This window comes from Corvus brachyrhynchos, unplaced genomic scaffold (genome assembly GCF_000691975.1).
Source record: "Corvus brachyrhynchos isolate BGI_N302 unplaced genomic scaffold, ASM69197v1 scaffold542, whole genome shotgun sequence".
NCBI lineage: Eukaryota > Metazoa > Chordata > Aves > Passeriformes > Corvidae > Corvus > Corvus brachyrhynchos.
Genome location: NW_008236766.1, coordinates 1,916,558 through 1,930,275, shown reverse-complemented (window position 1 = coordinate 1,930,275; position 13,718 = coordinate 1,916,558). Strand labels below are relative to the sequence as shown.

The window sequence follows — 13,718 nt, the reverse complement described above, 5'->3', positions numbered from 1 at the left end:
TTATACCAGGGTATGGCTAAGTCAAGTTAGAGTAGGGTATACCTTTGAACAGTAAAGAGCAGTGAGGCACTGAACTAGAACATTAGAGGAAATGTTAGGAATCTGTCACTGGAAATCTTTGAGAACAGGTTAGGCAAACATCTGTCAGGAATAACATAGATACAGCAGACGTGACTGACACTAAAGGAATAAGCTCATCTCTTGAACTCCATTCCTGTTCTGTGTTTATTGGAACCTCTGAAAAAAAAAAATCTTTGCTAAGACTTCCTGATGGTTTTCTAAGTCATAGCTGTGAGGATCATCTGTGTTTTGAATCAATCCATGGGAAACACTCTTTGCTGGAAGTTCACAAAAGGCATCAGTGATGGCACTGGCTGCCACCTCTGTACCTACAGTCTCACAAGGAATCCCATTTACAGTAGTGTATCTCCAAATCTCCTCAGAATTAGGTTTCATATGACCTCTGTGTTATGGGAACTATTTTTGCATTTGATCTCTAAGGGAAAAAATGACAAATAGGATAGTGGGGAATGGATGCCATTCCAATTCCAATAACAAAAAAGAAAAATCTTGTGTGGCATATTGTGGTACAATAGAAGACTTGTTTTATTTACCAGATGAACAGACAACATGAATAATGATCTGTTCATCAGTAAAACAGGAAAAAATAGCAAAAGAAAAACTTCTTTCAAAGTGTTTACTGACTTAGCAGTCTAACAGCCTTATCTCCCTTCCTCAGCCATGTTCTGAATCAGCAGTAATGAAATTTTCCAGCAATCCCTACATGAAAGCGAGAGGAAGGGGTGATTAGGGATTTCCGGTCCGTGACCTCGCCCTGGAGTGGGACAGTCAACGCATTGGCTCTGACATTCTTTCTATGAAGCAGTGCAGTGACAGCTGAAGTTGCTTTCCAGAAGTCATCATCTGACAGCATCCAACACCTTGGCTTTCCTTAGCACAGGAGACAAATCACTTTGAATTTCCTAATTTTCTGAGTTTTCCAAGCTGGTGGCAATGGCAACTTATTTTGGAGTTACCTCAGCAGTGGTTTTCATCTGGGTTATGACATTCCTGGCTCAAAATTACTTTGTAACAGGTATGTAAAGTTCCACTTTTTAAAGTCTTTAAAACAGTAGCTGGATTTACAAACCAAAATGTGGGGAAGGAGAGTGTGTAAATGTGTTTCTGGCAGAGGAAACCACAGGGCTTTGAGAATACAGTGCAACAAAACCCGGCATATAGGGAAACTTTCGTTGTTGGTGTAATTCAATTGCTGAAAATGCTGAAGCCTTTTTATCTAAATGCCACAGAACTGCTTATTTTAAAGATCTGGTATCACATGTAGGATTAAGCTCAGATCTATTGAAATGTAACTTTATTTTGTATTATTTTAAATACCAGAGCAAACAATTTTGTACAATCCTCAGAGAGCAAAACATGAGACCAGTTCTCTTTCAAATTCCTTTACCAACTTGACACAATCCATCCTAATTGCAGCAGCTGCTGAGATATCTGGAGATACTCAATGTATATCAGAAGCCTCCAGATGCTTCACTGTAATTCTCAAGGAGCTAATGCTTGTTCTATTTATGTTAAAGAACATATAGAGTTTTCGCAGACAATTGGTTTTCTCACCTACTGAAAGAGTTCTGGACTGAGTAAGTTATGTGCTCAAGTCCTGTTGAAATTCCACAGGATTGGAGTACCTAACAACTGTAGTGTCCTCCAGCAAAATCAACACTGTACAATTTTCACTGGGGAAATGGAGAGCTTGCAGCTGTTTGGATGCCCCTTAGCTCCCCTCCAAGGGAGTACCCTCCCTTGGGATACCTTCTCCTGTACCCTTGTAGCTCCAAGGGCTCCAGTTAAGCTCAGGGCTGATCTCCAGCTGTGTCTTGAAGCTGTTTTGTGGCATGTCCTGTCCCCTCCTGTAGTGATCTGCTGACTGGGCTTCACACAGGGACTCTGGATTTAGGCTGTAGGTAGCCTTGTCCCCAGGGTGGACTTCAGGCATATGTAGAACCATCTCCTGCTGTTCCCAAATGGACTTTCTGGATGTCTGACTCGTTGTCTTGCTCTCTCTGGGGCTGCCAGTGAAACCTGCCACTGTCACCACCGTGGTGCTGTTCAGGTGCTGTGGGACTGTGCCCTGGTTGGTGAGGGCACTGCCCTGCCTGTCACCCTCTGCTCCTGGCCCCTTTCCCTGTGGAACAGCCTCATTCTTGCTGCTCTCTGACACCAGCAGCCAAAGGAAACTCTAATAAATCAGAGTGAAGTTTAGCACCAGGCAAAGAAAAAAACAACCACTCTGCAAAAAAGCAAAAAGGGAATAACACACAACAAGGCCAATACCCATAGCTTACAAAAATGGAACAATTTTCTTCCTGTTCTATGGCAATTCTGTCTTGCTGTGAGATTCTTCTGTCTAGGTCTTCCCACTTATTTCAGTAAACCAAATTTTTAACCCAAGACCAAAATACTGAGCAGAATGTGCCAGTACTAGATTACCTAAATAGAGCAGAGCTTAAAGCACAGCTGTGTGCAGCTTGTGGACCAAAAGGGATAATGTGCTTCCGAAGGACTAGTCTGTCTCCTGTACAAACTCAGTCATCTTTAGAACAGAGTTCAGAGGTGATTTAAGAAGTGATGACAAGACTTGAAGAGGCTACTGTTCTCTTTCTGGATTCCTTCCTCACACTGTGAAATTCCTAACTTTTACAAAATGTATATTTTACATCACTGTTTTGTTTCAAAAGGCTTAGCAGATTTTAAGATGCAACTTTTGACCATATCCTAGAGTCACTTTTCTTATAATTTACAAGTTAATTTTCTGGTACTGAATTTCTATATTATGCTGTGTATCTACCATGAAATACACACGTGAAAATATTTTTCCTGGAATTGAATGACTAAAGACTGTAGCAGTTCACAAGTACCTAGGTAATTTCTAAGACTTCATTAAATTCCTTTCATTCAGCTGCTCAGCTTTATTTGAAATTTGTGAAGTTGGTCATTGAGAAGCTTTCTTTCTCAACATTATGATTTTTTAAAGTTTTATTGGCTCAAATCTGAAGATAGGGAAATACTAGACTAAATAAGGTAGACTTGATATCTTTGATAACTGCACACAGACCTTCACTGATGTGCCGGTTTGGACAAATTTGGAGGAAAATATCCTCTGATAGAAGGCAGGTTACAAGCAGCCCTCCCCCACCAGGTTCGGGGAAAAATGAATTTTCCTCCAAACACACAGAAAAAGAATAATAATGCTAAATAATAAAACCTCTCTCTGTGGAGAGAAAAACCTGGGAAAATTTCAGAGTCCTTCCGTAGGTAGCCTCTCCCTTCCTTCTCAGAGCTGGGACAGGGTGGGCACTCCTCCAGGACCAAGGCCTCGGCGGAAAGTCCTCCCGATGTATTCTGATGTTGAAACTGTCCAGCAGAGAAGAAGGGAAAAAAATGAAGTCCCAGGAAAACAAAAGTTCAACTCTCTGTCTCCCTCTGGAGAAAAAGAAAGCCGAAAGCTGGCTGGAAAGCATGTAGTGCCTCCCCCCGCTCCTCTCTCTCGCCACAGCAGAACGCAGAGAGGTTTTATCTGTGTCCTTGAAAACAAACTAAACTGCTTTGAAAGTTTTGCTGGGTTTTTTTCTCTCCCCCCTCTCAGGCTCAGTTTAAAGGCATAGAAAGGCACAAAATTAATTTCTGGACATAGGGCAGCGATACAGGATACACATCATAAAGTCACCCCAAGACAATTGAGCAACAGGGCTCCTCTGCATCCTCCTTCAATGTGTTTGGGCTTGACTTATGTTCAGGTCAGGGCTGGATGCAGCCACAGTTTGTCTGTGGGGACTGCTCAGGTATTCAGTGGCTTTCCCTCTCTGCTGAGATAAATCCACCTGATTCAATGATCACTCTACTAAAAAGTCCAATTAAACTAAATGTGAGGACGGCAGAGATGGATCATTTTCCAAAAGCCATTTCCAGCCCTACCACATCCAGTGGGAGCAGGAGCTAAAAGCCTACCTGTTTTTTTACTGCTCCACACAAGCTTAATCACCTTTTATCCCCTTCTCATCACATGAGTAGCTTGGCTGCCAGTTCTATCTTTTCATTCATAAAATTCAGTTTAATTTGTCTTGTTAAGGAGTCATAGGGTGGATTTGGCAGCATCACTTCATCCTCCCTTGAGAGTTTGTGGATTGTCTGTATTCTGAAGCATAGATTTTATGAAGTATTCATTAGTGTACACACCTACTGAACACAGTCTGACAAACATATTGAGCAAGGTAGTTAGATAACCACCTGTGGCTGGTGGTTATCTGACCTGTCTGCCATGAAATGCTGAAATGTTTCATTTAACAGGGCAATTACTGTATATAACCCAAAAAGAAAAAATCCTTTTTTCTAGTAAATGCTCCTAGTAAAATATGGAGGCAAAACAGTAATATCCTTTCTCCTTATTCAAATCCTGAATTTTGTCCTATGCCCTTAACACAGCTGAGAAAGAAGAGCAGGTGTAACCTGAGCTATGCACTTGCTGGTGCAGGTGTCATAAAGAGTGTGCCAGCTGTGGCTGTCTAAAAAGCTGGAAGAACTGCATGGAAAAGTATCATAAATTCACCTGGCCTATCTCCTCTTTTCCTGCTCCCTGCCAAACACAGTAAATGGAACACTTGACAGTAGCTGGGGGAGGGAAGCATCATGCCAAGCTAGGGAAAAAAAAAAGAAAAAAGAGTTTAGGAGGAATAAGGAACATCAGGAATTATAAAATCTTTATTTTTTCTTATCGATACATTAATTCAATGAAAAATTATGTCAATTACCTTTGATATTATATATCTTACCATCTTGATAAGAAGGGTGTAATGACAGAATCAATGCCTTGGTGCATCTGCTAGCATTAATTTATTTTAAAAAAGAAAAGAAAGGAAAAAGGCTGTATATAAATTTAGTCTAATGACAGTCAAACCTCTTGAAATTCCAGACTATAGTGTTAAAAAAATATGTTCTATTTTTAAAATGTCTTCTATGCTAGAAATTAGTTTTCTACTATCCTCAAGCTAGAAACTTTAAAAAAATTTCAATTCAGTTGAATGTGATCTTAAATCCTTCATGAGGAAAAAATGCTAATATTCAAATATTAACCTTGACTATTTTATGGCTTGATTACAGGTTCCATTCATTCATCTTGCAGGATCAAGGGTATAGGAATTTATCTTGATCAGAAAGCTAATTTCTCAGAAGCAAGTAGTGGATGTAATCAGCTCAGTCTACAGCTGGCAAGTAAACAGCAAGTTGAAGAGGCTCTGAAGCACGGCTTTGAAACATGCAAGTATGTGCCACCAGTTAGTGGCCCACCACCTTTAGTGAGCAGCCTCACACACAGCTGAGGCTGGTGATAAATCTCATACTAAAAGCATTGATGCTTTTTTTTGTAGCTTCGGATGGGTGAAAGAGGGATTCGTTGTTATTCCTCGGATAACATCCAACCAGAAATGTGGTCGGGGAAAAACTGGAATAGTGCAATGGAATGCTGGCAAGGAGAAAACATTTAATCTCTACTGCTTCAATTCCTCAGGTATGCAAGCATGACAACTACATTTTGTGTGTGTTTTGCTTTATATAGGTTTTTTTAAATCCTCATGAAAAAATCATAACGAGTGAGTTCCTATAATTTGTTGACCCTTTCCCCCCAGTCTAAACATTGTCAAGCTGTTCTTAGCTCAGAAGCTTCCAAGAAATACAAAAAGTGAATTCAGTAAATCCCAATTAATAATTTGGTGCTGCCATGAAAGCTCTCGAGGAAGAGTTGCTTTTACCATTCTGTAATGTTGACACAACACTCTTAATATGTTTTGATTATTTGGGCATGATAATTTAAAAGAGAGTGAATTGAATCTTTAACCAGGGTGTCTGTGTGCGGTGTGTCTGTTCTCCCAAAAAGGCCAAGAGTGGGGTACTTTGGGAAAACTGGATTTTTATTTTTTTGATTATTTGGGCATGATAATTTAAAAGAGAGTGAATTGAATCTTTAACCAGGGTGTCTGTGTGCGGTGTGTCTGTTCTCCCAAAAAGGCCAAGAGGGGGGTACTTTGGGAAAACTGGATTTTTTTTTTTTTTTTTTTTTTTAGAAAGGGAAATGTGCCCATTAAGCTAAATTAAATTATAAACCAGAACTGCCAAGAGACCATAAAACTAATTAGATCCCAATCTATAATGAGTAAAATCCAACAGCCCTCTTTAATATGCATCATCCTAGGTGTGAAAAGACCTGTCCTTCCCCTCATTGACTATTTGCAGATAGAAGATCCAACAGTGGAACTTGGGCCTTGATATAAGTTAGATCTCTGCACTATAGATCAATACAGTTTCTTAATGGCTTCTGTGGTATTAACTGAAAAAAGTAACTAGAGATGTTGTGTCCCATATCTATGGTTATTACATAACAGATATCCCAATAATTAGACCAAATAAAGGATCATTTCATTATTTATAGTCAGTCCCTAGGCTTTGCCCAATGAGTTTTAGACAACAAGAGCGAGAGAATATGTACAAAACCATGAAGGTTTTCAGGAAAGTTGTATGAACAAGGGTTGGAAAAAGCAGGAGAAAGATGGAGATGCAAGGTATGCCCATGCAAAGATGTAAGGACCTGAGACCCTGCCTGGTGACTGTGAAGATTGGAGGTTCCAAAGAGACTGAGGATAAAGCTGTAGGGAGAAGGCCTGTGCAACATGGTGTTTCACTGCATGAAATTTGTGGTATTCTGCATCAAAAGTGTTGGGTAGATTGGGTAATGCTAAAGAGGCAGCAAATAATTCCAAATTACTTGCTTTGTTTTGCTTTAATTAAAAGAAAATAACTACATGCATACTGTTAGAGTATGTGAATAAAGTTAAGCTTGCTCAATGGGGTTAGAAAACCATTTAAAAATGTGTATTTCACATTGGGATGATTCTGCATTCCTTTATCTTAATTTCCAAACTGTTGCCTGCTCTAGGCATTTCTTACCCAAAATATTTGTCAGAAGCTCGTTTTGTCAATTTTCTTGTGCCAAAAACATTGCCAAAACCTCTTGAAAACCATAGTGGAAAAAGTGTTAAGCCCTTGCCCTTTGGCATTTCATTCTGTAAAGGTGACTGCGTCATCAGACTTCCCGTGGGGATTCAGTTGGAGAACAGCACACACATCATTTGCCAGTTATTTATGTTGTAACCTGGTTGTTACTTTAGTGAAATTTTTATAGCTTTACAGAATATAGAATTTCACTAGCAAAGTAGAATTTCCACATTTTCACAGGAGCCTGATTCAGAACTCAGCTTTTCCAATTTACTATAAAAGTTCACTTGCACCAACATTTTTATGCAGACAACATTCACTTCTATTAAACGACTTAATTTCTGAAAATTACTTATTTTTCTTCAAACCTGAAGTTTGTTACTTCCTATCCCCTCCTCCCCACTTAGAATAAAATCTCTTTATTATCTCACACTGGTGCCTGATTTATTTGAAACTTACAGGCTACGTTTTTTTTACAGGAAATCAAATTAATTTTCAAAGTATCAAGAATACAAGCTTGTATTTTGAACATACACACAATACCATGGAAATATTTTTGAACATTGAATCTGCAGTTAAGCCTTCTGCTCTGTGGGAGGTTATACTGTTGGGTTTTATATGCAGTATTACTCTAACTAGTTTTCATGAGGAGTGGAGTCATTGGCATGGAATCATAAAATAAGTGCCACACTTGCTCAAAGGAGTTTGTAACTATGTGAGTAATGATAAAATCTGTGTAATCTAGGTTGCAACCACGTGTTTGAAATGGGGATGCCTGGTTTGGGCAAAGCTTTTCTGAACAGAAAAAAAAAAAATTCCAGATGGGAAAGACTGAGGAACAATTTCAATAAATGTGTGTGCAGTAAGCATCCAACACAACTTTTATGTATTTCTTTTCTCTGCTGCAGATGTCCAGATTAATTCATGTCAACCAGACCCAACTACAACCACATTTCTTTCATCGAGTGCATCAAGGGACCTAACTGCATATTCAGCCCCTGATTTGGCTGAGAACATCACAGCAGTGACAGTGACTGAGTCAGAAAAATTCCTGAGAAACAGATTTCGTGTCATATGCGTGACTGAAACAATCTTACCGACAGAGGGGCCTACCACACAAATGCCAGAGGAGCACTCACCCACTGACTCTCCCAAACACACTCCCCATCTGGCCTTTAAGAATGATGCTGTTGTTTTTGGAGGTAAGGGCCTTGTGTGGCAGTCATTTAATGAAAAGAGCTAATTATGTAGGTGTCAGGAGTCAAACTGTTCACTGCTATTTGTGTTTGCTGCTCCACCATCCATTTTGATACAGCTGAACCTGGAGGCAGAATAGGAATGATACAGTTTTGCAAAACAAAGCTTATAAAGCAGAGGATTTTAAAATAGTTTTGAAGTAGAACTAAGATCTGATTTTATCCTTTTTTGATCATATTTTAATATGAAATGATAGAAGTTCATTCTGGTTAATGTGATTTGGGGTAAATACATTTCTGAAAAAGTCTTGGCAAACACTCTGTTCTCAGTGTAATGGAAAACTCACCAGGTTCATAAAACCAAAAGAAGCCAAGAAAGTTTTAAGGAGACTTGTTCTCGAGATATGAGGTGTGAGTAAGCAACCCTAACACACTGCAGTGGAGAAACAGACTAAGTATGAGGAAAATCATTCTAACTAAGGATAATTAACCACAAGAATGTGTTCTCTAGGCAGGTTGCAAAAACCCTCCAATCCAATATTTGTCAGGGATGGCCTAAATACCAGTTTTAGTCTATCCTGAAAGAAATGAGCAGGAGTAACTCAGCTTTTGATGTTCCTAAAACTTCTTCAGTTGATGTGGATGTATTCTGACACTAGACTGGTTTTAGAAGAATCCAGATTTATGCTCATGAGCCTTTAGAAAGTCAGCATTAAGTACATAAATAAAAACTCTGTGCTTATATCACTTTTATCTCCAGGTATCCCCACTGCACTTCTTGTACTGGCAATCATCTTCTTCATTATTTCAGTTGTTCTAGCAGTCTGCTATATCAAAAGGTAAATTGCTATTATTTTTTTCTCTCTTGGAATGAGTTCACTCCTAGAGTACAATCACCGAATATTTAAAATATATACTAAAAAGCAGAGAAGTAATGATGACGACATAATAGTGTTGCACAAATTAAAAAAATCTTAAACCCAGTTTTTATGCAGATAAGTTTGTTGTTGTTGTTGCCACTCCCTGCTTTAGAAAAGGAGCAAAAAAAAATATTGCCTATTTTTAATTGGTCAATCATGCCTAGTGTGAAACATTTCCAAGTGTGTCAAAATAGCAACACTGAAATTTGCATCTGTTCATACATAAACCTGTTTATGCAATTTTATCCTTTTTTTTTTTCTATGTCAGACTCAAGGTGAAAGTTTTTATTATTGGACTGTGATCTTGCTCAGAAAAAAATAGTTGTTGAACTCATTTGTCAAAAGTAAGGACCTTGAATACAGGGCATCATTAAATGCTACTAAAAAGTGTGCATTTTTCATATCCTAGCACAGACAGCTTTATCATTGTGTACCACAAATCCTAAATATGCATTGTTTGTTTTTTTAAAAAATACCCAAAAATTTCTTTAGAAAGCACACTGCTTGAAAAAGCACAATGATCTAGCATGTCACTATCCTCTGTGAGACTTCTGCTTGAGTATGGTAGAGTAAGTAAATTCTAGCTGTTTGAATGATACAACCAAACGATGTCAGTATTTCTGCTTTACTATCCTTTTTTCTTTTTAAAGGTACAAGAAAACCTTACCATTTTTAAACAAGAATCAGCAAAAAGAAACAGTTGTAACTACTGCTCTCAAAGAGACAAAATCAAATGACCAGACACCTGAGAAGGAAACACAGAATAATGGAAATAAGGTAGAAGAGTGTAAAACTAAGCCTGAGGCCACAGTAAAATGTCTAGAAGCAGAAGTTTAAAGGGAAGAATGTACAGTTGTTGATGGAAGTATAAAATGAAGCACTCAGAACTTAGCAATGCTTTTAAACATAAGTGATTGTAAATACTCATATTTTCTCTATCTTTAACATATGAGAGTTGTTTTTTAATAATTACATCTCTGGCAACAAGTATTCTTGCAGAAGAACATGCTATCTTATTTACTTGAAATAAATTTTACAAATCCATATTACAGCTCATTTTTCATCTTTAATAAAGAAGCAATTAGGAATATGCTATTAATGATGTGCACTACATTAACTATTTGCTTGGAATTCAGATCAATATATAATGAAAAGGTTTTTATATCTGGCTGGAGGATGTCTGATAGCCTAATGCCTAAAATGAAATGCTGACACTGTAGGTCTTCCTCATGTAGATTAGCTTATTTCCATTCAGGAGTTGCATGCTGTTTTTAAAAATATCTCTTTACAAACAGAAAAACCAGTTCTGTTTACAAGGGAGTGAAAACTCAAAGACCCACTGTCATTCAAATGCCCGGGGAAGGGTACAAAGATGCTGATGTTTATACAGATATATATATATATATATATTTACAGCAATGAATAACTTTCTTAGATACCTTCATTACATCATAATTTACTGCTTTATTTATTAAAACCATTATCATTCTTCCACATCACATACTTGACAGAGGGGGGAAAAAACAAACCTTGAACTGTATCTCAACACTTACATTGGAGATCTTTTGTGTGTCTTTAAGTGTGGCTTTCATAATAAAGGTCTCAGGTGGCATGGGATGTCTACAGTACTCCCTAAAAAATAAACCACGGTGGATGTGTTTGTCTGGACAATGTATTCTCATGAAAACTATCTCACGGTAAAAAGAACTCATATAACCTTAATGTTGCAGAAGAAATTAGTTGTTATAAAAGAACAACACTAGCAGTTTATCAACTATTTTCCTCAATAAAGAATTTAGATAACTTACCTTTATGTGTGAAGGAGGCTGTTATGCCAAAGGAAGATTTTTTTCCTTCATCAAGCAGCTTGAAAAACATAGTCTTAAATAATAATAATAATAATTTTTAAAATAGCAATAGAACTGCTCACCTATATTAAGTTTTCAACAGTGTAGGATATTGGGTTATGAACTTTGCTATTTTTCATTCAGATAAATTTTAAAATGCCCAATGGTTATATATCCCAGTAGATAGTGAGTTACAGTGCATTGCTAACAGCATACTTAGAGATGCCCTTGGTTGTTTTCCGTTTTTGTGGCGGTTTTTGTTTGTTAGGGATTTTTGTGGTTTGGTTTTGGTTTTGGTTTGGGGGTTTTTTGATAGTTCAGAAATATTTTATGGCTCCAAGTGATTCATTACCGCTCTAAAAACTGCTCATTTCAGATGTCCATTAGCAGAATATTAGCAGAAAAACATGCAACAGAGGACAGCACTAGACACAGCCCTCCCACCCAGTTAAGCAACTCCTGTCCTTGCAAACCACCACAGTAACACCTTGTATCTCTCCTGGCATCCAGAATGGAAGTGCTCTGTGAGGAGTAGACAGCACAAGTAAGGCCATCAGGAGGGGCCACAGCCACCAGTCATGAAGGTGCCAGAATAGCAAATGGGCTTGACACAGGCAAAGGTAGAGGATTCCAGGTAGTTTGGGATTTTTCTTTTTATCTCACTTCTGCCTCTCTTTTCCATGTTTTAGAGATTAGAAATTACCTTTCTCTCTATTCTTTTCCATACAGCCAAGAGATAATTACAATGTTGCTTCTGTTTTAGAGCTAAATAAGGGCTTTTTACTCCCTGAAGCATTTACTTACTAAAAAATCTATCCTGATTTAATAAGGTATTGCCTTAAATTGCCTTAATTTGCCTCTAAGTGTCTTATTTTATCATGTACCTTAAAAACTTAGCTTTCATCCCAGCTTTCCCACTGATACCTGACCAATGCAGATGGTTTGATCTGCCCTCCATTCCTCTACACAATTTATGCCAACACCACAAGGGTGGAAGGAGCTGTTACACTGGTCTGTATGGAATAAAGGCAGCTCAAAGTACTAATCAACAAGTACTGTATTTGATATTGTCTCTATGTAGTGAGCACAACTCAGTCACATTGGAATTGGAAAGTACAAAACCTTCCTGCTCATTGTTTAATGGAATTGCAAGGGATGCACTACCACAATGCAAACAGGAAACATTTATTTAAGTATCTAGAGCAAGAGAGTCAAACACCAAACCCTTAACTAGAGGTAGCAGAAACTTAAGAGAAATTCTTCATTATGTTTCTGAATTTTCTCAAGTGTTGTGGTTTTTGGTTTTTTTAATGAGACCACCTCAACAGCTCTGAAGGTCCTTGATGTGCCGGAGCTGCTCAAGTACCTTGGACAAATAACTCATCCCAACAAGCAGGAGAGCACAGTCTGTACTCGTCACTTGATGGTAACACCACTCAGATTCCCACACTGAGGCTACAGATGTTTGCTGACCTTAGGCAAAAGGGGTGCTTGGCCTGCAGGAAATACAACAAGGTTTCCAGTCCAGCCCAATCCCTGTCTGGAATATAGGGATGCCTTTGTCGTGGGAAGTACGTGTGTCTATGTGTGAACAGAAGCAGGCAGGAAGGGGAAGTACTACTCCTTTTCTCCTCTTTAAATTAAGAAAAAAAAAAAAAGCAGAATTAAATATTGCAGCATCAGGATATGGATGACCCAGAGGATGTCCTAGGATATCTGTTTCTCAATGGCTTGTTGTCCTTTATGGGTGTTGGGATTTTTTTGTGAAAAGGTCAGTGAGCATTGACCTTTGCCATTCACATCCACCGCCCACATCCTCCCTGCAGACCGGGATTTGCACAGCAGCTGTGGCCTGGGATGATCCCACTGAGCCAGGCACTCAGATTCCATAAAGCATCATTTAGATCACTATTTAATAGATCTCATAGGAAAGAGAGAAGGCACTGGTAACCCTGAACAGTGCAGCACTGAGTGTGCATCTGCTGAGGGTGCAGCAGGGTGAAAAGTGACCCTGTTTTCATCAGTCCAGCTATTACAGAGTGTTTTCTTAAAAAACCCAACTCTATACAGCACTTCTGCTGCCTGCCAGAATGGATAATAGTGTGGCCCACAGGACCAGAGCAGTGATTGTCTCCCTGTACGGCACTGGTGAGGCCACACCTTGAGTGCTGTGTCCAGTTCTGGGACCCTTAGAAAGGACACTGAGGTGCTGGAGCGAGTCCAGAGAAGGGCAATGGAACTGGGGAAGGGTCGGGAGCACAAGTCTGATGAGGGAACTGAGGGTGTTTAGCCTGGAGAAAAGGAGGCTCAGGGATGACCTTATTACTCTCTACAACTGCCTGAAAGGGGACTGTAGCCAGGTCTCTTCTCCCAGTAAAGCAGCGATAGGATGAGAGGATATATGCTGTGCCAGGGGAGGCTCAGGTTGGACATTAGCAGAAATTTCTTCACAAGAAAGGTGATCAGACATCGACACAGGCTTTCCAGGGAGGTGGTGGAGTCTCCGTCCCTGGAGGTGTTTAAGGAACGCCTGGACGTGGCACTCAGTGCCATGGTCTGGTTGACACAGTGGTATTCGGTCATAGGCTGGACTCGACGATCTCAAAAGCTCTTTTCCAACCTAATTGATTCTGTGATTCTATGGATGTTCTGGCGGGGCCCACTGCAGGACGAGGAGGGCTGCGAGCGGCCCG

The 13,718-nt window shown here is 39.2% G+C and overlaps 1 protein-coding gene across 1 annotated transcript; it reads left to right on the top strand.

Moving 5' to 3' along the window:
* Positions 1–891: 891 nt before the first annotated feature.
* LYVE1 (lymphatic vessel endothelial hyaluronan receptor 1) lies at positions 892–10,985 on the top strand. The gene is made up of 6 exons (XM_008644880.2): positions 892–1,096; positions 5,176–5,335; positions 5,442–5,581; positions 7,971–8,264; positions 9,019–9,097; positions 9,829–10,985. Exons 1-6 carry the CDS (start codon positions 1,015–1,017, stop codon positions 10,013–10,015), a joined length of 942 nt encoding a protein of 313 aa, XP_008643102.1. The 5' UTR covers positions 892–1,014; the 3' UTR covers positions 10,016–10,985.
* The last annotated feature ends 2,733 nt before the right edge of the window (positions 10,986–13,718 follow it).